This window comes from Mesoplodon densirostris, chromosome 2, assembly GCF_025265405.1.
Source record: "Mesoplodon densirostris isolate mMesDen1 chromosome 2, mMesDen1 primary haplotype, whole genome shotgun sequence".
Lineage (NCBI taxonomy): Eukaryota > Metazoa > Chordata > Mammalia > Artiodactyla > Ziphiidae > Mesoplodon > Mesoplodon densirostris.
Window position 1 is genome coordinate 115878368 of NC_082662.1, and position 26353 is coordinate 115904720.

The 26353-nt window shown below is 38.7% G+C and overlaps 2 protein-coding genes and 2 non-coding genes across 8 annotated transcripts; all 4 read right to left on the reverse strand.

The window, feature by feature from the left end:
* Positions 1–716: 716 nt before the first annotated feature.
* Positions 717–8645, reverse strand: RIT1 (Ras like without CAAX 1). Of its 2 annotated transcripts, none has more exons than XM_060090714.1 (6): positions 8503–8645; positions 7883–8027; positions 7655–7711; positions 4903–4976; positions 4489–4680; positions 717–3431 (listed from the first exon to the last, which is right to left on the reverse strand). In XM_060090714.1, the coding sequence occupies exons 2-6, from the start codon at positions 7983–7985 to the stop codon at positions 3201–3203; spliced, it is 657 nt and encodes a 218-aa protein (XP_059946697.1). In that variant the 5' UTR covers positions 7986–8027; positions 8503–8645; the 3' UTR covers positions 717–3200. The 2 variants fall into 2 exon arrangements, with proteins under 2 accessions (XP_059946697.1, XP_059946698.1); XM_060090715.1 differs by having other exon boundaries at positions 8544–8632.
* Positions 8646–9702: 1057 nt separating this feature from the next.
* On the reverse strand, positions 9703–26013 carry KHDC4 (KH domain containing 4, pre-mRNA splicing factor). Of its 4 annotated transcripts, XM_060090719.1 has the most exons (15): positions 25854–26012; positions 25132–25348; positions 22207–22335; positions 21774–21853; positions 20192–20244; positions 19777–19940; positions 18797–19008; positions 18185–18245; positions 16640–16697; positions 16145–16398; positions 14233–14400; positions 13199–13311; positions 11845–11936; positions 10820–10923; positions 9703–9878 (listed from the first exon to the last, which is right to left on the reverse strand). In XM_060090719.1, exons 1-15 carry the CDS (start codon positions 25889–25891, stop codon positions 9843–9845), a joined length of 1779 nt encoding a protein of 592 aa, XP_059946702.1. In that variant the 5' UTR covers positions 25892–26012; the 3' UTR covers positions 9703–9842. The 4 variants fall into 4 exon arrangements, with proteins under 4 accessions (XP_059946702.1, XP_059946701.1, XP_059946699.1 ...); XM_060090718.1 differs by having other exon boundaries at positions 9703–10914; positions 25854–26013; XM_060090716.1 differs by having other exon boundaries at positions 9703–10923; positions 25854–26011.
* On the reverse strand, positions 15280–15413 carry LOC132484789 (small nucleolar RNA SNORA42/SNORA80 family). Its single transcript, XR_009531338.1, has one exon. It is a non-coding gene; the product is annotated as a small nucleolar RNA SNORA42/SNORA80 family (small nucleolar RNA).
* LOC132484798 (small Cajal body-specific RNA 4) lies at positions 19365–19493 on the reverse strand. Its single transcript, XR_009531346.1, has one exon. It is a non-coding gene; the product is annotated as a small Cajal body-specific RNA 4 (non-coding RNA).
* Positions 26014–26353: the final 340 nt, after the last annotated feature.

The window sequence follows — 26353 nt, forward strand, 5'->3', positions numbered from 1 at the left end:
TAATGTCCAAACTAAGTCCTCTCTACCACTGATGCCCATTTAGAGTAGTGGAGATAAAAGCAACGACCTTCACATAAAAAATTATTCCTCATTCTCTCACATTTAGTTTACACACTTGAAACAATTTTAGTTAACCCTTGATCCGGTGGGCAAATGCACTACCACTTTCAACATGTTTTTCCCGTCAGCCCACCAAAGAGGTAGGCTCTTTTTAAAAAATTTTGCCTTGTCCCTTCGCCTCTCCCCAGAGATGCTGGGGTATCAGTGGGGTCTCTCCGGCACCTACCCTGGAAGCAGCAGTTCACTCTGCGACCTAAGTCCTCCAATGGTATGGCCAAATACCAAGTGTCATCCATCTACTGGCTCCAGGACAGTAGGCAGTGCTTTAGGGTCAGGAATCAGAGCCAGGTGGTGCCTAGAGCTGGGACCCCAGCTGTCACATGGGGGAGACTCTTCCACAGTTGGATGGCAGCACCTCCACCTCCCATCCACCCCTCGACCTAGGCAAGCACTGAGGTAATCTCTGGACAAAGAAGCATTCTGGGGCATGCTCCCGAGCACTTGACACAGGTGTTCTATATACGGTGGGCACTCAAATTTTTTTGAATCAATATTTTCCAGAATATAAAATCTCAAGGTATTAAGTTTTTTCTTAAAATGACCCTTGTGTAACGATTCCAGACATTTCTACCCATACACAGGTAAGTAAAGGAAAGGCCCAATAAGTTGTTTAAAAGTTTTGTATTGTGTCATACAAACTGTCATCATATACAAGTGCATAAGTGAAAAACTTTTCTCTCCCCACTCCTCCCCATACATTACAGTAGACCAATTCTTGCTAATATATCACAAAGTTAAAACATATATCTCTTTTGGAATTCTAAACAGTTAATTCTAGACACCAGCTTCCAAATTTTGTAACTTACCAATCTGGTATGGACATGAACAGTTCCAGTGCTTTTCAACTTGTCCCTGAATTTTTCTCTCCTCAAAGTTCCAGGCAGTAATTGATTTTAATGCCCTCAAATTAGATAAAGCTGACTATTTAGAGCTTATAAATTATTTACACTATACAATCACTAAGAATAGAGCTATGACTCACACATATTATACCCCTCAAACTATTTAGCACCATGAATAGAATTCTCAATACTAACTGATGGGCTAAGTAATCCAATGATCAAATATATGACAGTGATAGTCTTAAAAACACCCATTTGTTATTTTTCTTATATACATTACAAACTCCCTCCTGTCTTATAGATATAATTACATAGCTGTCAACTTCTTGCTTGATGCTAATAACAATTCCCTAGGTTATTAGTAATGAGAAGCTAAGGCATTAAACCTAACAGGCTCTAAGCTAGTTTAAATGTGGTGAAATACTGTTAAAATAGAATTGCACTGTACTTCTTTTCTAACTTCACACTTCTCCAAAGTGCTATGGTTCCTGTAAGATTTTTCTCCTGCATAGATTCAAATTCTGCATCTTTCAGTTTTGGATGGCTTGAGTACCATAAACCATGATTTATTTGGTAGCAAAAACGTTTCAGGAGTTTCAAAAGGGATCACTACTCAGCTAAAAAAGTTACAACCATCACTTTCCTTTAAACCTAGAACACATACCATTGATTGGAAGAAAAAATACAACAACCCTGTCCTGACTGTAATAAAAATGGAAAACAGTGAATTAAGCTGTGCACTTTTTAAGAGATGCTACACAAAGTCATGTTCTTAGAGTTTAAAGTGGTCACAAACACTGCTTCAGTGACATTTAATGTTCAACATATGCTACATTACTCTTAGCACTTTTGTGCTTAATCTCCACACATAACAAGTTCAGGTATCAAAATAATCCTGATTCTAAAAGAAAAAACTCACCACCAATATTTAAAGCTGATTCTTCCCAAGAAGATAGGATAGTTTCTCAACTATGCAGTTATCAAAGTGGTACTGTCTTAGGCTAAGCTTTGTCAAGGCTCAGGCAAAACCCTGAGATGAACTTATTAGCAAGGTCCTTGTAAAGAAATCTTCAATGAGAAACTCAACATATGGGAATTTTAAAGCTTCAGACTGGCTCATTACACAGAAATGCCACAGGCTTTCTTAGAACACTGAGTCTAGTGATTGTCTGTGTCAAGGAGGCACATATACAATTTTACTAACTCCTGATGTCTCTTCTGTATGGAAAATGCAGTCAGTCTGATGAAGGGCCTAAAAAACATTCTGCCAGGCCTAGCTCTTCTAGAGAGCACAGGGAAGCTAAGGGAAAGTACTAGGAAGCAATTAATGTAAATGTATTGGTGTGTGCATCTCTGGGGAAAAAATAAACCTGTACAAGGCAATGGCTGTCCCAACCAAGGATTTAGATTAAACAACAGTTTAGTAACCCAGTAATAGTTCCCAAAATGTTTACCTTTGAAGGTAAAGAAGGGCAAAACCCTGAAAGGAAGAGTAAAATAACCTTGTAGGAGAAAGCTTCATTACATTTTATATTTTTCTGTTTGCTCTCATCCATCCCAGTGCATTTGGGTCAAATGTGTACTTGTTAGAAAAGACAGGCTCCTCTGAGGAGCACTGTTCTGATCCTAACTTTTTCTAGCCAAGCTCCTACAAAAACATACAGCCTGATTTCCCCGATCTGATCACTCCATAATCTGCAACAGGAGTCAGTTCCACAGCTATTTGCTGAACTTTAGCACCAATCTCTTTAGAACTGATTTCCCGATGATTTTTGTTCTGTCTCCAGGAAGCACAGCATGAACAGAAAAGACTGAAGTCCTTCCCTGGGACAGTCCCAGGGAATTGCAGTTGAAAGAGAATGCAGAATACTGCATGGCAAAAAATTCCTCTTGTGAGCTTAGTCAAACACGTCTGGTATGCGTATTCCCCCGGGTATAAAAAATCTACATTAATTAATATCAGCAACAGAGCCCAAAACATTGGTAAATCGAATTCTAATGTGACAATTTAAAAGTAGACAGTGCTCCACTGGGTTAATAAAATCAGAATTAGCTAAGAAACAATATTTTAAATACCATATCATTGAAAACTCCTAGTGGGCATGTCCCCTTCATCAGTTATTTTTAAAATAACGGTCATAACAGGAGAAAGAACAAGCACCATGCTCACTAATGCAGGCTACTGGACTGCTCTGATTAAGCACTGCAGTTCACAGATAAACGTTTCACATCTTCCCTTCAAGTTACTGAATCTTTCTTCTTCCGGAACGGTGATTTTAGCCTCTTCCACACACTGTTTTTGGGTTTAGATTTTTTCTCCATGGCCAGCACTGCCTCCTTTTCTTTCCTACGTATCTCCCGTACAAGGGCATGGAATACATCATCAATGTAGTAGCGGTATGCAGCAGATGTCTCAAAAAAGGGGCAGCTGAATTCTCGGGCCAAAGCCAATCCTTCTTCCTTGGTGACCTTTAAAAATGTAAACATGAGAAAATTTATAGTGGTAACAGCAGAAAATAATCACAACTGCCCCGAAAAGGGAAGGGGTTACCTTAACAGGAAGAGAGTGCCTCAACTCTGGAAAGGTCCAAGCAGAGCAGAGTGATATTTGTAATGTTGGGAGGCTGGATTACATGACTTCTAATTCCTTCTGCTTTCAAATTATGTGATTCTATTTCTAGTCTATTTTAAAGATAACTTTTTGGAACAGGGAATAGTTAGTTATAGATATCAAATATACAATCTTAATTTTCTTCATACTTTTCATTTTAAGAATGTAAATCACAAGGCAAAGAGAGGTATATTTAAACTACAATACTGAAAACCATAAGGAACCTGAAATCAATATATCCAATTATGGATATTCCATAATTTCTCCTACTTTTGGACATTTAGACCTATTCTAATTTTTTGCTACCATAAATAGCCTGGCAATGAACATTTCATATATAAATCCCTGAATAGATTAATTCAAACAGGAATTAACTGAGAAGCATTATGAATTTAACTACTATCATTGTACCATTCGTTGCTTTCACTGTTAGTGATAAATGTGCCCCTTTCACCACTCCTTCAACTCTATACCAAACAGCAAAATTTTAAACATTGTTGCTAACTTGAAGGGTATCACTTATTCTAAAATCCTCTACAATTTCTCTTATTCTCCCTTTCCATGGCTCATAATCCTCACCATCAAGAAGTATACCTTGAAGCCTAAGTTTCTCTTTTTGCAACATAAAGAGATTTACTTCTGAGGTTTTAGAAAATGAAAATCCCATGATCCTTCACTTAATGTGTATTCTATTTGTCATCTGATTATTATCCTGTGGATTTTGTCCTGTAAACTGATTCCTAAAATCCAGATTTTACCCAAAATAAGAGCACATTAGTAGATATTGGGAAGTTTTCCAGGCTAGGGAGAAGCTAACTTAAAATTTTCTTTTTAAGGCAAAGAAATTTATAAACAGAGAAACACAAATGACTAATCCCATAAGACTACACATAGCATTTTCTAGTCTATCCTCACCTGTCTTAGCTGCTTTAGGTCAGACTTGTTTCCCACAAGAACCACAGGGGTATCATCAGTACGTCGAACTCGATAAATAAGCTGTTTAAACTCCCGAACTTCATGGAAACTTCGACGATCGGTGATAGAATAACAGATGATAAACCCTTCTCCTGCCCTCATATATTGATCCCGCATGGCTGTAAACTCTGCCTAGAGGGAAACAAGGATTATTAGTGTATTGATGCAACCTGGAACTATATACACTTTAGCTATTTATTTCAGATTAAAGAGAGATGTTGGTTACCTGCTATCCTGAGTCAGAGTGCATGAAAAATTAAAAGAGATGAACTAATGATCTTCTCTGCATAAGTCTTCCTCTCCCCTTTACTAGCACAAAAAGGTCTTTACTCATAGCATTTTGGGATTTAATACCTGTCCAGCCGTATCCAAAATGTCCAGATTGGCAGGCTCATCATCAATACGGATCCGGATTTTATAAGCATCTTCTACAGAAGGGAAGAAAGGTGGTACTATTAACCCATAAATGCAGGAATATGTAACCTTATTTTGAAATTCATCTTATGATGGAGAAGTAGATTACACATTTAAGTGCCCAAATGTTCTCAGGAAGCTCCTAATTCCATTGAGATATGTAAATTGGGTCTTCAACTAATTTCTTTTTTCCCACGTAAACCATGACATAAGTTTATTCATAGCTAAAGCTTATTAGACTTCACCTACAATTCTAAAAGAGTTGAGAGATTGTCTTTTTGAAAAATGTTAGGCCAGAAAAGTAACTTTACCATTTACTAAATAGTTATTAGACGCCAGGCATTATACTAAGTGATTTATATATGTTAGCTCATTCAACAGTGACAATAATTCAGTGAGGTAGGTATTATTACCTCCATTTACAGGTAAAGAAAATTAAATTCTAAAACATTAAATGTATTCCCCATGTTACAAAGTTCATTAATGATATAGCCAGAATTGAATCCAAGGGCTGCTTGACTCAAAAGCTTTATGTACTTAACCATATGCTATAGTTCTCATTTTTAACATTACAGGAAAAGCAAAAACCAGAGTTTACTATTTTCTAAAGAATCCATATTGTCATAATTTCTCCTTTATAAGAGCACATTTCTTTATGTATTCTTATGGTAACCTTGGAAAATACAGCAAAGTAAAAAAGAAGAGAAAAACCTCACTCAGTATTTCCATCATTCAAACAATTGCTGCTTACATCCTTATGTATTTCCTTCAAACATTTTTTCTTAAACCCCTGCTTCTGACTCTTCCTCAAAAATGAAGAGCCTACTAAATCAATGATTCTCAAACTACAGGTCATGCATGATCCGTTAGTATTTGCGAACTGTGGATGAATTTAATGGGTTGGGACCAGCATTAAAGTAAACAAGCAGAAATCTAAAATGAAAGAGGAAATACAAGAGTGCACCAAACTTAGTGAGGTAAATATAGTTTCATGATATTTTAATTACATATGTGCAAACATATACTTATATGTGTACTGGTTACAATATAAAGTTTTTCTTCTTAGAGTTAGCAGCCAAAGTCTGAAACAAAATTGCACTAAACTGTAATCTCAATGGCAGCAGACCCCATATCTTTTTGCTCACTACTGTGCCCCCAGGGCCTAACAGAGTGCTTGGCACATAACAGGAACTCAAGAGATTAAAGTATTTGTTGTTGAAATCAGATAATATTGAAGAGCAGCTGACTGGGGAAAAAAAATCAACTGATTAAAAAAAGTAACTTTTCAGGGGACAAGGATATGGGTTTTATTTATTTTTTTAATTTTATTAAAAAAATTTTTTTTTTATTTTGGCCACACCATGCGGCTTGTGGGATCTTAGTTTCCTGACCAGGGATTGAACCCAGGCCCCTGGCAGTGAGAGCACTGAGTCCTAACCACTGGATCACCAGGGAATTCCCAGGTTTTACTTTGAAGAAAGGAAAAGATACTTCTTTTTTTTTTTTTTTTTGGCCACGCTGCATGGTATGTGGGATCTTAGTTCTCTGACCAGAGACTGAACCCGTGCCCCCTGCAGTGGAAGCACAGAGTCTTAACCACTGGACCACCAGGGAAGTCCCAGGAAAAGATACTTCTGGAGTTCTAAGTAAATTATCCTAGGCCCTAAATTAATTTTATTCCTAGAATTCCCACCATAGTGTGAATTCCTGAACAACCTTCTAAATTTAATATAGTACATGAAAAAATAAGAACTGTTTCTATTTTCCCCAAGCCACAGAAGCATCTACTATATAAAATGACCACAGCCAAAGATGAGTTAGCACAGAACACTCATTGCCTCTGTGGAAAAAAGAGCAGCAGAGGACTGACCCAATGGAAATCCTTCCTAGAGACCCAGGATCATGACAAAGTGTCACATCCTGAAAATACAAGTAATATGGCAGGTATTCTGTGCCCTCCTCTATCCCCATCACCATTTTTCTTTTATCCTGGGATATAACTCCTAAAAATCAAACCTGCCTCCTTATGGTTCAGGAATGATAGTAACGTTCTTGTTCTTAGTGTTTACATACAACAGCAGTTTTTTAAAAAAGGCAAAACAAAATTACTTCTTACTCTCTAACACTGTTTTACTAACAATACAGCATTAAGGATTATAAAAGACACGAAGACCTTGCTATATAATGAACTTGAGGTATAAGGAAGTAAATGAAAGGCTTCTAGTGGAACAAGCCCAGGCTCTGCATGTCTGGGTTGTAAAAGTTCAGCAGGCTGGCTCTACTTGTTTTTCTGCTTCCTTCTGTGGAAGTTCAAACCAGCTGACTCATAGTTACAGAGTCAGTCTCAAGTCAGACCCTTAGAAAAAATAATAGCAAAAGGCTTCGTTAAGTGGCCTTTAAATTTTTCCTTTAACCTGGCAATACAATATACCAACCATAAAAATATAACAAAGAAAGTGTCCCACTAATGTTCAATAAAAGACAGACTAAGATGGCTGATACACATATACAGTTAAGCTAGGAAAAAAAAATCCATTTGCTTACCAACTGCTATGATATTCTTATTAAATAAATCTGAATTAGACACCAAAAAAGGCTCAAAATATAAATGGTTTAAAATTGTTTGAAAAAACTGACACCAAGACACTTTTATGGGGTTTATTTGGAAAACCGAAGCGATAATCTGACTTACCAATGGTGGGATCATGATCTTCTGGAAACCGGTGGCTGATGAACTGCATGGTCATGGCTTTAAAACAATAAAGGAAAGTTAAAATCCACACAAAGGTCACCCACAGAAAGAACTGTAAGTATCAATATTGCATGATAGCCAGTCTCCCAGTTGGTTTGGGTGGAGGGCATTTGTTGTAAGAATTTTTCATTCTAACTTCTTTTAAAATGGAAGAAAAACATCACCTACCGCTTTTCCCTACACCGCCAGCACCCAGCATCACTAGTTTGTATTCCCGTGACAGCCCTGCAGGGCTGCTACAGCTACCAACTGGTCGAGTTCCAGAATCCATTGTCCTCTTGGAGAATCCTGGGCTGCCCCGAGGAAAAGGCACCTGGAAATAAAGAAGAAAATATTTAAACCAGGATTTAGACACCGTGACGACAGTCCTAGAGCCAGTGCCCTACCTTCCCATACCCTGACCTATTACTCCTGCTCCCTTTCTGGCGGCCCTAAGAAACCCTACATCCTCACCTTCCCTCCGGGACAGCTCACTCCTATTAAACATCACAGGTTTCCCGAATTACTACACTTTCCAGAAAGAATAAAGAGACAAATAAATTTTGAATTTCTTTTCAAACTGGAGCACCGGCACAGCATGAAGGAGTCCAGTGAGAAAGATGAGGTTTGGGGACCAAAGGAACACCGCCCCTTAGGCCGCAGGGGTCCTCTCACACCAGCGGTACCCGGAGGTTCCGCCCCCTCCCCATTCCCCTCGACAGCTCCCCTCCCCCAGCTGCATCTCTGGCCCGCCATCAGGCCCCCCCACCCTTCCGTTTCACGAGCCAACCCACTCCTGCTGCTCTTACCCGTCGGGACTTGAAGGCGTCGGCCGGGTTTGATCACTCACCTCGCCCTCCTCACTCGCGGCGAGGTTCGGCACTGACCTGTGACCCCTCCCGCAGCCGGGAAAGATGGCGCCACCAGCGCCCGCGTCTCGGCGGGAGGGGCGGAGCTGCCCCGTGACGCCCGCAACGGGCCCCGCCCCCCGGGGAGGGCCATCTCCCCGGCAGGTCCTCAAAACCCGTTCCGCGACTCACCACCGCTAAGGGCCTTGGGAGAGTAGCATATTCAGGACATGCCCACAAAGGCGTTAAAACAATTATTAACACAAGTCAGATAAGTATGTGATAAGCGACACACAAGGGGCCTCTAGAATAACAACTTACCCAGTATTGTTGAAGATTAAAAAAAAAAAAATTTGGCCAAATGAATGTGGAAACAGGAAACGGGAACCCACCAAATCCTCCCAAGAAACAAGACCAAGATCAAGTTTAAGGCTTAACAGCAGAAAAAGCAAATTTCCCCAAAGAGACAAGGACAATGACTTGGGCTCTTAAAAACAGAATCAGGTCTCAAAGATAATGTTCTAGTTAGACTAATCAGATTTCTTTATATATTTTAAACAAATGTAAACGAAAGATATTTAAAAATTAAGGTTTTTTTGGTTTTGTTTTTAACAAATGTATTGATACTACCCTCCGGCAGGAAATGATAATTCAAGAGTTTTCAGGGGTCCTTAAATTAAATACAGCAATAAATGAAGGCACTATCAACTATATTCACCTCTAGGTAGCAAACATAAATACTAGAAGGAACTTCACACAGGGAAATTTTTCTGTTGCAACTTCTGCCCACCCTTCTTCCTTTTTAAGCATGTTTTTCCAAGAATAACTTGCATTTCCTTTAAAAATATTTCCTTCACTCAGTCCCTTTACAAATCATGTTCAATAAAGGGGGGCTAGAATATCAAAGTGTAAAACATCCACCACAAAAATCCTTTACATTTTCATTTCGACTTTCAAGGGTTTACTCTGGAAAGTCATAAAACTCTTGGAACTGCATGCAAACTTTTGGGTCCACGTATGTATTTTTCTGATGGGGTTATGATATCATTATGCCATGAGTAAAAAAGTTTATGGATTTTAGCGTATGGATGGGTTGTAGAAGAAAGAACAGAGAAACCACAAGCAGAATATTTATACATTTATTTATAATGAAATTATGGTCTAAATATTTACAACATATAGGAAACCAGAGGATACGTTTATACAAAGCCAGCCTGCAAAGTATTCAAATGTGCAAAAATGACAGTTCGGTATCTCAAACTACTCCTGGTTCAGCAGACTAGCTCCTTCACTTTCACACATCAATATTTGATACAAAAAAGTTCTTTTGGCAAAACCTGTAATGCCAAGAAAAAGGAAAAGTTGCAATTTCAGTCACTAAGTCCACCATTCTATTGCAAGCAGTCAAATCTCTCTATTTTAGCTGCAACCAGTTCTGAGAGAGACAGACCCCTGGGTTTCATTTCTGTGATGAGTTCTGACCAACTTTTGATCAAGTAGTTGTCTCTGACCCAGCTGAAGACAACGAGCTTAGATGGGCAATAAAAACAGCAACAGCTATCTGAGACAAGAGTGCCCGAAGGTGCCAGCTTTGGATCATCCCAATGGAAAAAAAAAACCTTCACTATCCCAGGATCCAGCTATATCCAACAGTTTTAAATTAGTAAAACCACATTTTCCAAAACGAAGAATCCAAAAATGAAACAGGGATGAGGAGGTTCTTAGATTTAAGTACTGAAAGGATGGATGGTCTTAAAATAATTTCCCCACTAATAAATAGTAAGGCTTTGTATGTAACCAGTTATTATCAAAATTCATCAAACAGTAGTAAAATACAAATAAAACTTGCTTTACGTCAGAATAGGGGCTATTCATTTGGAAAAGGCTGGACCAGGTAAAGGGTATACTGGAATGACCCTGTTGAACAAGCACATTTCACCAACTGTTAAAAAGCTTCTGAGACAAATTTATGATTCTAAGTAAATTTTAACAGATGCTATGCCACGGCAGAAATAAGGATCTTTTAAAAAGAATGGAACCCCTTTAAGAAAGGGGACACTCATCTCTGACTTCTGCAAAGGTCCAAGATGGTTCCCAGTACAGGCCCCAGAGTCTTGTTAAATCAAATGCATGCGTTATTGCTAAAGAGTCACTGAGGCTCAAAACTCTGCTCCACTGTTGCCTATGGAGCCATCCAGAATGGCATCTGTTGTTTAGCTCGTGGTTGTGATGAAGGGTACTGATATCCCAAACTCCAGCCCTGTGGAAAACTACTTGCATTTTTATGACCTCCGTGTTCCTCCTCTTCGTCAGATGAATCTGCAGCATAAGCCACCAAGCCAAATCCCTTCTCTGTAGTTTTCATCTTCTTGACTGGATAATCTAGAAGAGAGAAAAACCCCAACCCCATTCCCCGCCAAGGAAAAAAAAAAAAAAAAAGATAATACCATAAATTCGTTAATTAAAAAAAAGATGTTAATTGTAAGTGGTTAATTGGACACCATTTTGAGGTCACAGGGTAAATGGTCACCCAAAAACGTTGAAGATCACACGAAAAACAGCACCAGCATCAGCAAATGTGAATCCACCAGAACCATGTAAGAAAGCAGAGAAAGAAAAAAGAAACACACACACACACACAAAAAAAAAAAAAAAAAAAGAAAAAAGAAAAAAAAGGAAAGTTAGCAAGTGAGTCTCTGGAGGCTGATATTTCACCTTTTAAAGAGTTAAAAGAAAAGAAGAAAAGAAAAAAAATGTATTTTCTTCTGTTCATTTTTATTATGACTACAGGCAAAGAACAAAAATAATCCCATTTATGGACCTCTCCAGGATTTAGAGTTCTGGGATACTAAGAAGCAACATTTTTAAAAACAGCCACTGGCTGACCATTCCCAACCAATAAATAGAGCTATAAGGGGAGATGTGGCTCAGCTCCCAACACAAAGAAAAATCTTTAAGTCTGTATCAGATTATCTCCAGGTATTCAAAACAACAAAGGCAACAAAATTTTGAAATGACCTACCAATCATTACTTTTTCCTAGGGTTTTAATGTCACTGATGCTATGTATAAAATATAAGTCGACTGACTCTTTTCTAGACACACGTCGGTTGAAAATAAAAGGTTGTGTAACTATACGCTGTCCTTATAAATAAAAAAAAAAGTATTCTCATTAGCCAGTAGATTACAGAGGTTGGATTAAACATCTGAATGAGTCACACCTGAATGAACATCAGGTTAGAAAACCAATAGTTTAAGACCAGTCTTAGCCATTCCCTTGTTCCCCCAGCTACACCTTACTCACCATGACTCCCTGTTAAAGTCCCAGACCCATTCCTTTCATCAGACTCTGTTTTTATTCCAGTCACTGGAAAGGCTGGTGGAGGCATCAACTGCCTGTTGAAAGAAAAAGTTAAATAATTTTTCAGACAAATTCAAACAATTTCAACATCTCCAGTAGATAAGAAGTAGAATAACAATATAGTCTGCAGATAATCTTTCAAGTTCAGTTTAACTATTAACTTCAACCCTTTCCACCTGACTCCCCTACTCTTCAAGCTGTTATCAAGTTGTAAGATTAGGAAATTCCCTGGCAATCCAGTGGTTAGGACTCCACACTTCCACTGCCAGGGGCCTGGGTTCCATCCCTAGTCAGGGAACTAAGATCTCGCAAGCCGAGCAGTGCGGCCAAAAAAAAAAAAAAAAAAAAAAAAAAAAGTAAGATTATAAGGATATAATAGAATGAATGAAATATATGAATGAAATAGATACAACAGGGAACTATATTTAATATTATATAATAACCTATAAGGGAAAAGAATCTGAAAAAAAATAGGTATGTAGGTATACACAACTGAATCACTTTGCTGTACACCTGAAATTAACACAACATTGTAAATCAACTACACTTCAAAAAAACCAAAAAAGTCAAAATAAAGAAGAAAAAAAAATGAGATCTTTCCAATGCAAATTATCTTTGTCATGACCTGAAAGTAGTTGTCTTAACTGTTTGGTTTGTATGGATATGCCTTTGTATACTTTCAATTACATGTAAAACATGGTTTATCCATTAATGGAATTTGCCAGTCACATTACATATTTCTAGGCAGTTTATAAAATGATGCACCAAGAATTAAAGTATGATATTCTCACTTAAGAAATGAAAAAAAAAATAGATATAACAGAATGAATGAATAAGACAGAATAAACTGCTGTGATAAGTCAGCTCCATCTTAGGAAGGCTAACGTAATATAGGAAAGGAGAATTCAAGCACTGGATGGCAGGCTGGACTCCCATTCAAGCACCTGCATCAGTGATATTCTATGATTCTAAGTAGCAAAAATGGTGTAATACTTCTTTTACTGTCTATCCTTAGGAAAGTGTCTAAGACTCAGACAATAAAAGTAAAAGGAAGATAGGTGAATAATCAAATACTGAATTATTCAAGGCTGAGTATAACTGCTTCTAAGACTGTGTAAGAGATATCATATTTTCCATTACTGCATCAATTACAACAAACAGGAACTTGTTTGATCCAAATGATTTCATTCCAGTTTCAGAACACAGAAGCTCATAGCAACAATCATTATTCACATTAATAGTACAAAAAAATGACATCTGAATGTATTCATATATAATTATGTTACAACCAACTTACCTGTCCCTCTCTCGCTCTTTGCCTGAGGAACTTGCCGGCTTCGATCCTGCACCTTCAATCTCATTCTGACCGGAGAAGCCTGTACCTAAATTAGTCATATGAATGGGTCCATGCTATGAGCAGAAAAATACAGTGGCATTAGCAAATCTACAACTGCTGTATTGACTTTAGCTCCTTAATGTAACTGTCAAGTGCCTCATCTTTCTGATAAATTGCAGTAAGCTGCACTACATAGCTCTTTGGGATTTGGAGTGTTACTATAGTTTGGGTAGAGACTGTTATTTTTCTCTGTAGGACTTGGTTAGGGATGTTGTGATTCACTATGCTATGTCTGTGTTTTCAACTACCTATGACTTAACTGGTTTGTATAAATCTAGTTATAAACTACAAAAATGCTCCAAAGTTTGTTTCAAAGAATGCTTCAAGGATTCTGGCAAAAAGGTGCTTCTCCTGATAAAACAAAATTGCACCGAAATTATATATTTTAATAATCTTAAAAAAACTCATTAGTGAATGACTGAGTTTATAATTACGTACATGCACAGAATCACTGCATTCCTGGCTATCTTTTTTTAGGGGTGTAGGAATTGGAGAAAGACATCATCCTCTTTTTTAGGAGGGAAAAAGAGAACACTAAGTTGAAAGCCAAGGTTTTAAATATAAACCATATATTGGTAGAATAACAGTTCTTCCCTACACATTTCACTACAAGCTATCAGAGGCGTTTAAGAGTCTGCTGTATAAAGAGGAAGTGCAGAATTCTACAGAACTTCCAGATGCTAGTCATAGGAGACTTCTCTCTAGGCGGAGAGCTTTGTACTCTCTTATCACACTGAACCCAAAGACAAAACCCACCCAAAGGGAATCACTCTTGCTTTAAATCCCCAAGGATAAATACCTAATCTAAATGGATTCCAGAAAGCAGAAATCCCAGTACTGGGAGGACAGTGGATACAGATGTGAATTTATCTTTCTTTAAAGGGAGAATACAGTAAGATAAGATGAGGAAAGTAAAACAGGATATTTTATTTAACCTGGTATCCAAGAAGTCCAGATTCTCGTTCATCTGGTAGCTCCTCTGTGAATCGCCTCTTCTGTGCCTGAGGTTGACTTGGGAGTGGGGGCTGGGGCGGGGGCGGGGGGCCAGCAGGCAAGGCAGTTTTGACAGGAGCAGCAGGAATAAAAGGCCCACTCATCGGACTCTAGGACCAAAACAAACCAAGGATGAAAAAAGTGTGAGAATGTCCAACTAACAAATAACTAAAGGATGATTAAAATATACTTTAATGTTCAGTATGTTTCATATGAATCCTTCATCTTCTGGTCCTAAGTTTCCTTCATGTATAATGTGGTAACAGTATCACCTCGTCTTCCTACCTTCATGGTAGGAAAACATGACATTGACAAACTCGATAGCACTTTGAACTCTCAGGAAAAACCTGATGCACATTTTGGCCATTAGGAGCAAACATGATCATTAACAAACAATAGATACTCCAGCCACTTACTTAGTTCAGAAGTTCTCAAACAAGAACATTCTCTTATTTAAAGCCCTTTAATCAATGTGATTAGCTCTTTCTGGATCATAAATGCTGCTAATGCTTGTGGCAAAGGCAACTTCATCTATCATTTCCATGGGTAAGTTGTTATGTCAAGAGCAAGTCTAATGTTTTAAGAGGTTGTTCCCAAAAGGAAAAGATAGATATATTAGAGAAAACAGGCACTTCTAAAAGGAAAACTCTCATTAATAACAGCTAATATTTATTGACTGCTTACTTAATCCTTGCGACTCTTTGAGATATGATCATTATGTCCATTTTGCATATAAGGAAAACCAAAGCCTGGATAGACTAAGTTCTATCCCGAGATCACATAGCTCAAAAATGGGGAAGCATCATGGACCCTGCAAGTCTATCTCTAAACCCCAACTCTTACCCACTTTGCCATACCGCTTCCTAATTACAAAAGGATGTGGCTCAAAGCTGCAGAACTATAGCTATGCCTAAATATAAAAGTCATAAAATAATTATGACTAGGGGACCACAAACAGAAGTGAGTTCGTAAGCCCATTTTTGGTTCCACACTGTACAACCCCCTTCAGTGCTCACAGCCCACTGGTAAGGAGGCTGGGCAATGGTTTGAGGCTGCAATTTACTCTGGCATGGGTACACTATGAGAGGCCCACAGAGGACCCGCCATAAATCCATTACCATGCTTCCATTAGTCTCTCCCCTGCCTCTAAGAAGGACTGTACATAATCTAGATGAGCTGGCTACTGACTCTTTTCCTAAAATTCTAGTTTCTTACCTAGCTTAAGAAATATATACCAGCATTTATAATCCTTGAGTTTGGAAAGTACATTATCTCTTGGCCTAGGAACACCTGTATATGGTATAATATTTCTTCTAAGATTAGTAAATCAGTTCCAATCATTTAGATGAGTGCAGTACGCCAGCCTTTCTCCATGAGAACTTTCCTAACACTGCAAGGCCAGGGACAGGCAAACTATGGTTCTGGCCTACCTATTTCTGTAAATCAAGTTTTATTGGAACCCAGCCATGCTCATTCATTTGGTATTGTCTGCGGCGGCTTTTGCGCTACAGCAACAAGAGTGCAATAGTTATGACAGAGACTGTATGATCCACAAAGCCTAAAATATTTACCATCTAGCCCTTCATAGAAAGCTTGGCATCTCTTGCTCTAAAGTTGTATTTGGTGGCAAGAGTTATGAAACTGACTGCAAACTTTAGGATGAATACACACATGTACACACTACTCCAAAGTATTCAGGTAATTTGGTGGCAGGAACACAGGAAAAAGACAATAGGTAAAAAAAATACGTCACATTCCATATTACTTCTAAATAATACCACCAGCTTTCCACCCGTTCCCTGCCCCAATTTTTCCTAATTCAACGGTCTCATGTATCATATCCTGGCATCCTACCTGTCCAGTGCTAGCTGGAGGCTGCACTTGTGTTATCGGGTATTGTGTTGGCACAGGTGGAACTCCAGTAGGTAATGCTGGCAAGACTCCAGGTGCCAAAGAAACAGCTGGTGGCACTATGCTTGGTACTCCGTAGGGAGGTTGAACTGGCTGCTGAGGAGGGGGAACAACAGGGTAACCAGACTGATAGCCATTGGATGGATAATATGGTGGCTGAGGAGGGACACTACTTATAGCAGAGGGTTGTGTATAGCCTGAGGGGGAAGAAAAAAAGTGTTTAATCAGCTGCAGCAGAATGAGACATTTTCGCTGAATATTAAACTTAATCTCTAGGGAAGAAAACTACTGAGGTACAAATGGCTTTCCAAATTACCCTAAGTTAAAGGGAACATTATTAGTGCCCTGGCACAGTTAATCTAGCCTCAAGTATTGTATTTTATACATCAATATCACTAGCAAAATATTTTTTAGTTAAACACTTCAAGACATACACACCTGGTAAAGGTACAGCAGTATTAATCTGATTCACAAATCTAGAGTATTCAGCATGAACCTGAAAGTGAAGGGAAAACAAATCAATATGGAACAGACCCAATTCACTGAGTATGTATAAGGGTATATAATTCTAAGATCAAAGCAATTAGGAATTAAAACATTTCCACTGATGTTTCAATCAAATTTAGACTTGTTTAATCTAAATTTTAATAAGGCACACCTATAAATTATTAAGCCAGGTTTTGGGAAGCAGGGGCATGGACATCAGGAGCATCCTAACCCCCCCCCCCACAAACTGACACAATTCTGGGGTACAAAATAAATTCAGAGAGCCACAGAAATTAAGCAGTTAGGAAATTTTTAAGTTGTCTGTATACCTGTAGAGAAGTAATTCATTCTTTTATTTACTGGGTAATTTGCCCTCAAGGAGCTCATGGTTTAATGAAGGTTTAGTACTTCCCCTGTCCAGTTCTTTATTATAAGCATCTAAGTCCAACTTCAAGTGGCAACAAAGAAAAAGAAGGGGAATGGTCAAGGAAGTTATATGGTACAAGGGTTGGTAAATCAGGTTACCTCACAAAAGCAAAGAAAACAATAGCTTCTTCCCAAAAAACTTAATACCAAATAACACAAGGTTGAACATATTCAACCACCAAACCTGATTTCCTATAGGTGCTATAAAAACAGCCCTATGGTTTAACTTCTGGTTATTTGATTATAGAATAAAAAGAATTGATAATTAAATCAATTATCCCAAAGGCATTGCTAATTGGTTTTAAATTATTATAGCTCCACCCTTACTTTAGCTAAAGCTACTATTAAATTTGGAATGTGCATCATAAACAACTTGACCGGGACTAATAGTAGTATTTAAGTAACTGACAACAATGAGATTTTATGACACTATATACTAGAAATTTCATACTGAAATAGCTCCTGAAGAAGAAATGCAAGCCAACTGTGACCCTGGCTAGGGGAGTTTGACTTCCTTATAGAGAATATTAGTTGCCAGAATAATGTAGAGGTGTGAATAGTGTTGTTCCCACCCACCACCAAATTCTTGTCTGCCCAGAACCTTGGAATATGACCTCAATTGGAAACAAGGTTTTGCAGATGGAGATCATTAAGATGCAGTCACACTGGATTAGGGTGGGCTCTAAAACCAATGACTGTTATTCTTACAAGAAGAGATAGACACAGAGATACGGGGAAGAAGGCCAGGTGAAGATGGAGGCAGAGCTATGCTGACACAAGGCAAAGAATGCTAAGGACTGCAGGTAATCATAAGAAGCTAGCAGAGAGGAATGGGATGGATTCTCCCTCAGAGCCTTCAGAAGGAACCAACCCTGCCCACACCTTGATTTTGGACTTCTGGCTTCCTGAACTATAAGAGAATAAATGTCTGCTGTTTTCAGTCACCCAGTTTGTGGTAATTTGATATGGCAGGCCTAGGAAACTAATACAGGTAGAAAAATAGCTAAGACACACAGTCCAAAATGGCAGTAGATCTCCTAGATGAGTTTCAGACAGATAAATATAACTCACTGTTTGCAAGAGATTCTCACAGAGCTTCTTGGCAGCAGCCAGGCCTTCTGGTTTGGGATGACTGCAAAGACATAAGAACCAAGAAATTTGAAGGGGAGAAAAAGAAAAGATACAGAATTCTGCTTCCACTTTGTATGCTGTTTTATAAATGTAATATATTCAATATAGTACAAATCTAAGTTTCCAAAAATCACGAAATAGGAACACAAAAATTAAGTCATTTAAGCCCTTTAAGATATAACTAATATCGTTACCCAAATGTTATTGGTCTCCTTCTTGATATAAAGAAAAGATATTTGAAGGTCATTAAAATTACTATAAGATGTATTAATACTCTCATAGGTTTAAATGAAAGTTATTTTAGGCTTACCATAGCTCATTTTATGATCACAGACCCTTATAAAACCCAAGGATTTGAATACTAAAAAAACCCAACACCACCTCTTAAGTCAGTTTTTAATAACTAATTACAAAGTGATTACTGCTATATTTACTTAAGTTCCTTATGTTACTACTTATTAAGCCCATTTTCTCTTGCTCCTTTTGAATCATTCCTGCCTGTACTGATCAGCTGACAAGTATCCAAATATCTTCAGCCCTGTCCATCCATACCTGATGTAAATGTACATAGGTTCAAAAGCTTCTCGGCCAGATGCTGGCTCAATGCAGCCTGAACCTTTCCCTCGCAGGAAGACTTTGGCACCCGTTTCAATCTGAATGTGCTGCAAATAGGAGCAGCCTGGACCTTCCACTTTCTCCTTGACGTTAAAAGTGGGCACAGCATGTTCTAGACCCACGAATAATTTATCTTGAACATAATGCATCTGCAGAAGAATAGAATACCTCAAATTAAACAGAGAATACATAATTAAAACCTAATATTGAAAATTATTATGCAAAATACTTTAATCCTCCAGATACTTTCAATCACTTCCAGAATAAACACCCCCTTATAATTTCTACCATGAAGCTAAAAAATAAACCCTATCAAGTAGCTTAATTTAAATGCAAACTACATATTCCATGTATATACCTACAACATTAACACCTTACTCTGTTCAGTGAAATCTGTTTAAGCGGTGAAAACCCAAGATTCAATACTGAGTAAGCACACCTACTTACCCCAACTGATGTAAGTTAACAAGGAACAGCAAAGACAGTCTACCGTAAAACTGGAGTAAAATGTTGGGTAGTACAGTCAGCCCTATGATGTTCTCCAATAAGGGCTGCTCTCTCCAACCCTTTTTTCTAGGAGGATTGTATCAGCAGAGTCTTGCTTCATCAGACTCCGCCTTCTTAGTCCTCCAGTTGCCATCAAGTTTACAAATTTAAATCAAACCACTAACTTCAAAATGTACAACGTGTGTACTCTTTGATCTATCAATCCCTTTTCTAGAATGTGTCAGTATAAAGAGATATGTATTCAGATGTTCACTACCTCTCAGAAACCTAAATGTTCCATTAATAGGATATCAATGGCGGTAACTTTCAGATTGGAATTTCAGGTTTTTCTTCATACTTTCTGTAGTATTTGGCATATATCAATTTTACAGAAATGACAATGCTGATAATGATCTCTCCACAAAACATACCCCTGACTGGAAAGGAGGCTTCTGGCTAACAGCTGGAGACAGCTGTGCAATGGGCGCTGGCTGGTGATAGACAGTGACTGTCGCACCATTAAAGGTTGGACTTGTCCCTGTTGCAGCTTTGACCACCCCATTGGTAATAATTTCTTTGATTCGGTTTACAGCTCCTAGGGAAAAACACAGATAGTAAGATACTATACTAAAGAAATGAACGAACTGACTAGTATCCAATGGTAAACACAGGCCAATGCTCAATTACTCATGTTTTAATCCGCTTTATAGATTCCCCAAGCACATTCATGACTAGTTCATAAAGAAGAGTTAGAACAGCCATCAAGAACAAATAGTTTGCCAACTTATTACGTATAATACTTTGCCCTTCACAAAAAACAGTAGGTGAGCCAAAAACATTACTTACTGTCCACTAATTCCCGTGTCTGGCCCTGAACATGAAGATATAATGGACGATCCCTATAAAGAGAAATATAAAATGATGATCCCAAACTGGTCACAAACAAAGGAGCCAAATGGGTCACCAAATCTAATTTGTAATGTTTCACAAAGTTTCCAAATAAGTAAAAGAGACTATATACAAGAAAATGGCTGTTGCTAGTTAATTTCTAAGAACATGGTTTTACAGCTGGGGAATGAATAAACTTTGTTGGTTGCTTAAAGTTAATGGGCCCACACAGGGATCAAATATGCTCTTATGGGCTCATGAACATTAGTCTCCAGTCAACTGGATAACCCAGTGTTTGAAAAGAGAATTCTTTTTTGTTGGCTGTCTAATTAAAGTTACAGACAAACGTGCTCTTGGCTATCCAAACTAATGAGACAAGAGTGATGGTGGCATATGGATACATTACTTTAAGAGCTCGCACCTGGGACTTCCCTGGTGGCACAGTGGTTAAGAATCTGCCTGCCAATGCAGGGGACACAGGTTCGAGCCCTGGTCCAGGAAGATCCCACATGCCACGGAGCAACTAAGCCCGTGCGCCACAACTATTGAGCCTGTGAGCCACAACTACTGAGCCCACTCGCCACAACTACTGAAGCCCATGCGCCTAGAGCCCGTGCTCCGCAACAAGAGAAGCCACCGCAATGAGAAGCCCGTGCACCGCAATGAGGAGTAGCCCCCGTTCACCGCAACAAGAGAAAGCCGATGCACAGCAACAAAGAAAGCCGATGCACAGCAACAGCCAATCAATAATCAATTTATAAAATAAATAAATAAAATTAAAATAAAGGCCCACACCCAACTGAGAAGACTCTTTAGATTCTAAATATAAAGTGGCTTAGATTCAGATTGTGATTATAATAATGAAGAAAGTGATCACTAACCATACAATTAATAAAAAGCAGTAGGTAAAATATAACCGTGTTTAAAGATTAAAAAGTTCAAAACAGCAACCCTCCATAAACAAAGTTAAAATATAGTCTTGGTTTGGGGTGGGGAGCAAATTTTGCCTCCTAATTATATTTAGTTTAAACCAATGTGAAAAAGGTTGCACTGCCTGAATACCTGCCCTCAAAAACTGAATAGTGGAAGTAACGAAACTAAACTGAGATGAACCCTTTACATGGATAACCTACAACCTATAATCATCATAGAGGCAATAAGGAATTTGATAAAAGGATTTTTCTAAAAGGGAGATTATGACAAAGTAGGAACCCATTTGTTGGGGGAAATATTTCCATAGGAAAGTTTAGAAACATATACATTAAACGTTAACAATTATTATCTTCTTTTACACTTTAGTGTAACTTATTTCCTCCAATAAAAGTATTAATTATGAAGTAAAAAACCAAAGAGCAAGAGGAAAGAAAAGAGCTGCTAACACTTACATCTATTTGAGACGTCCCAAATTTTGCTATAAAGCACGTGTGTGTGTACAGCTACTAACCAAACATATACACATATTGCCTACGAATGAAAAATATGAAGCTAATTTGAGTCCTACGTCCAGCCTTTCCCCAAAGTACAGGATATGCATACACACCCTGGTCCTACTTTGGCCTTCTCCTCAGTTGTCATGAACCTCCCTCGAGTTGACACTGCAGCCCCACTAAGTCGGCTGATCTAAAAAGGAAACATTCTATTAAAAAGATGATGTGGCAACCGAGTTCAATGACAGGTAGCAGGATAGATTTTCCCCATTAATTCACTCCACCAATAGGCAGGAATGAGTTCTCTCCTATTACCTGAAACTTTGATTCCATTGTTTCGTACTCAAACTAACTCAAGGAATTCACCCGTATGTTTCCTTACCTTCACTAAGAAGTTCTTCCACAGTTAAACCCAATCCTGACTTCGTAGACGATGACCCAAATCCACTAATAAAAATCTGACTCCTGTTTGTGTTTAAAGGCCTTGTTTATTCTGAAACTACATCCACCCACCACCTTCCCCAAAGAGGCCCGACATCTCCACACCTCATCTTGAGTCTGTCCTCGGGTCAGCAAGTTCCTACACGTGAGAGGCACATCATTGATCTCCACTTCAGCCACCACCAGGTCATCCTTGCTTTTATTACTAGTTAGGCCTTTGCCAGGGGCTTGAAGCTACAAAAAGAGAAATTAGATTAAAAAGTTTATATAATGAAATAAATACCTCTTTGTTGTCCAATTGGAAACTACCCTTTCCCAAGTGCCATCACCTCCTTACCGTTCCCTTTGCCTGCCTGCAAACACACTGGAAATACTCCTTGGTCATTCTTCATAAATGAAATAAAAAGCAAAAAAACCTCATAAAATGACATCAAGTACAGTCAATTTACTTGAAGGCCATCATCAGATTTCTCTGTAACCTTGGCCGTGTGTACATTTTTATGTCCATATAATTACAGAAATGTTATGGAATAGAAGCTGCAGTCTCCAAAAGGAAAATTAAAGGGCCAAGTTATGATGCTTTACTGCTCAGTTAGATAGCTACACGTGTAGTAAAATATAGGGCAGGGTAGAGTCCATGCACAACATGAGTCCAACAACTCATACATCTCATTTGTGTAATGGGAAGTTGCCTTTGTGCCAACGGTAGAGTCACAACACAACAAATTCAACTAATTCCATCCTTACAGTGACCTCAAATTGTATCTAATTCACATCCCTTTACTCTCTATTAAGGAAGAACAAAAGAGAATGAATGAAAAGCCGAGTAAGATCCTAAAACCTGATCTGTTTTCTCTCAATTTAAACTACAGACAAATCCACAAGATTGTAAATCAACTATATTTCAATAAAAAAAAATGGAAAAAAAAATGCTGTACAGCAGAAATTAGCCCAACACTGTAAATCAACTATACTTCAATTTAAAAAAAAAGAAAAAGAAAAAGAAACTACAGGGAATCCCCTGGTGGTCCAGTGATTAGGACTCCGTGCTCTCACTGATGAGGGCCCGGGTTCAATCCCTGGTTGGGGAACTAAGATCCCACAAGCTGTGCAGCACAGCCAAAAAAAATAATAATAAAATAAACTATAGGCAACTCCAGGTAGCTGGATCTGAGTGTTATCTGAAAAAATTTTAACCTCAAGATGGCCTTCCCCAACCTTTAGTTACCCTGGACAGCACAAGGAAGGTAAAATACAGATTATTTATTTGCTCATTAGGTACATTTTTTCAATGTGGAGGCAAACTAAACAAACTCAACAATATCTCTTTTCATTTGTTTAACCCCTTTCAGAATGCATTTACACATCTTATCTCACTGAATCTTTATGGCCACCTTTAAAGGTACATATCAGTGTTGTCCAACAGAACTTTCTGTTTCTACTTGCCAGTCTGATATGGGTGTCACTACCCACATGTCTATCGAGCACTTGAAATGTGGCTAACGTGACCAAGGAACTAAATCTTAAAATTTACAACCAGTAACTGGGGATTCTGGGTATCAAACCTAGGAATTCTGATTCCAAATCCAATATTTATGCACCATGCTGCCTCCTGCTGAGTTCAATTACCATTTTAGAGAAAAAAAATGAGTCTAAATGATTAACATCTGTATTAAGAATTTTAACATTCAAGTATCCATCCTGTCAGTGTGCTTTTAGTATTTCCTTCTAGACCTTAGAAAGAGACAACTGACTCACACGATCTTTTCAAACCATAAAAATACAATGAATAACAAACTTCCAATTCACTCAAAGTTTTCACCAAATCCACAGAACTTGAACATTAAAGCATCCATACAGGTGCCTACTGATAAACGATGTTGATGTTATCTACTAATAAACTGGAAGGCTGATGAATTGCATTTTCTTTCTTTTTTTCCCCCCAGCTTTATTGAGGCACAACTGACAAAAACAGTATACGTTTAAAGTGTACAACTTTGTCTTGATATATGTATACAATGTGAAATAATCACCACAAACATACTAATTAACATATCCATCACTTCACATGAATTGCATTTTCAAACACAGAACTCATCTCTTCCCAGGTACCATGGAAAGCAATTTTAATTTAAGCCAAAAGAATTTTTTTCAAAGTATAACTACAGTGGAATGGGCTGTCTTGGAACACACTTAATTCTCCAACTCCAGAGGCTTTCAAACAAAAGCTAAACACCCAATTGTCCAAGGTGACTCTGAAGTCAGACATCTGTGCCTACCATTTACAGATCTAGGACAGTTGCTTTCTATTCATGAACCTAATTTTCCTTATCTATAAAGTGGTGACGATAATCCATTCCATAAAACTGTTGTAAGGATTTTTTAAGTGCAAAGCATGCATTCTAGCAATATAAACGGAACTGTATTATCCTTCCTGTAGAAAGATTCTTGCATTCTATGGCAAGGTAAATTAAAGGCTTCAAAGTTCAGATCCATTCTAGTTGTAAGATTCTAATTATAACAGGAATTTTATAAAATGACCAAATAATTTCCTCAATTTGTACGAAAACAGCAAAACAACCCATATATAAATTACTCATTTTAGTTCATGTTTAACTGCACTTCAGTTAGGCAGTCATGAGAAATCTGTATCTACAGCTTCTAATTAGACACGACATTTTAAAGCTCACATGATTTACCTGAATTTCTCTCTTGACTTCAGGAAAAATGTGTATGTTATCAAAAAACATATTACATCATTGCTTTAGATGACTATATAGAACTTAAGCTGAACTACGTGAACATAGACAAAACAAGCTTTTTGGTCCATAAATGTAATCAGCCCAATCAAAATTGTCTCCTAAAAACAAATGACAAGATATCATCAAATATGTTCCAAAACTAAGTAATCTTTAAATTACTGTATCGCTGTTTTCTCCTTCCATAAACGCAAATTATTGGGAGATTACAAGATTACAAAATAACCCCCATTAAAATTGCAATTAGCAGAATCCCCTGAACTTCAAATACCTTCTCAGCAGCATTCTGAGTTGGTTTCAGCTTTCCTTTGGCCATAAGCATGGCATTGATCTTGGCAGCCACAGCAGCAGCAGCATCCAAGGCTCCAGAGGGAGCAGCGGTGGAGCCCCCAGGGCTTCCCCCACCGCTGGTAACCTCCCCACCTGGGGTCGCTGGTGGCAGAAAGAGAAGGGGGGCTGGAGCTGGTTGGTCCCATTTGCTGCGGCGCCTACGGAAGTAAAAGGAAAATATTGGGCTCCACCAAAGCTTTCATTTATATTTTTCTCCCCTTACTACGCCTTAGCATCCCATTTCCCCTCTATCATGCTCCCTTTGCAACTTCGAATCTTCTATCAGAGCTGAAATTACCATCTCTCCTTAAATAGACAACTATTGCAACATTTTCCCAAATACTTCTTTCAACCTTTTCCCAGGGTCTCCTTCCTTTCTATTCCGTCGTCCCTATCAAAAGATTCCACTCTGTCCTATACGCCCTCGTTTTCGCCTTCCCCTTGTCTAGTCCTTCCCGAAGTCCCTGCTTTCCTCCTCTCTCTGATCCCCGCTGGCCTTTTCCAGGGGCCCCGGGCCTGCTCATCACCCTTCTCAAGAGTCCGGCCCTCCAATATGTACACTTCCCAACTAAGCGCCCCTCTACCCATACACGGCTTCCCATGATCCCTCCGCCTCTCCTACGCCCCATGCTCGCTGCGATGCCCTCTCCCGCGGAGCCTTACCCGCCAGCTCCAGGATGTGTCGCGCTCCCCGCGGACATGGCGACCGGCTCTGATCAACCACCCGCCAACTACTCCGCTACCACCTTTCCGTCACTTCCGCTCCAACGCCCTTACGCAAAACCTCTTCCGATCGTGAGGAAAAGCGGTTCCGTTGTAAATGTCTATTCCGATTGGACTCTTGTTGATTTCAAGGCGTCTGGCGTTCTGTGAGAAAGGGTGTGACCTTCCTGCTTGCGCCTTGCCCTTGAAAAAGATGGCTGCTAAATCTCGTACTAAGGAGGAATTGGGGCAAGGAGAATCCATCTTTGTTGTGGGCAAATTGGTAGCCTAGAAGACAATACGCATGAGTCAGAGAATTAAACAGGTTTTCCTGTTTAATTTTCAGTCACATTCGTGTGGAGTCCCAGCCTCTTGCCTGGGAGAACGCTTTCCCACGAGTTTTTCGAACTTCACGTTTCAGTTACCTGTTTAGGAAAAAGGAAACGATTCGTCCCAAAGGT

What these genes read in the sequence shown, in the direction of transcription:
- KHDC4 (XM_060090716.1), bottom strand. Translation starts at nt 25,891, where the DNA reads ATGTCCGCGGGGAGCGCGACACATCCTGGAGCTGGCGG. An exon ending in GAGGACAGACTCAAGATGAG is followed by an intron (nt 21,854 to 22,206) that starts GTGTGGAGATGT and finishes TTTCCTTTTTAG; the next exon opens with ATCAGCCGACTTAGTGGGGC. An exon ending in AAAGAGCGAGAGAGGGACAG is followed by an intron (nt 11,937 to 13,198) that starts GTAAGTTGGTTG and finishes TTCTTTCAACAG; the next exon opens with GCAGTTGATGCCTCCACCAG.
- RIT1 (XM_060090714.1), bottom strand. Translation starts at nt 7,985, where the DNA reads ATGGATTCTGGAACTCGACCAGTTGGTAGCTGTAGCAGCCCTGCAGGG. An exon ending in TGGCGGTGTAGGGAAAAGCG is followed by an intron (nt 7,712 to 7,882) that starts GTAGGTGATGTT and finishes ATTGTTTTAAAG; the next exon opens with CCATGACCATGCAGTTCATC. An exon ending in AGATCATGATCCCACCATTG is followed by an intron (nt 4,977 to 7,654) that starts GTAAGTCAGATT and finishes TCCCTTCTGTAG; the next exon opens with AAGATGCTTATAAAATCCGG.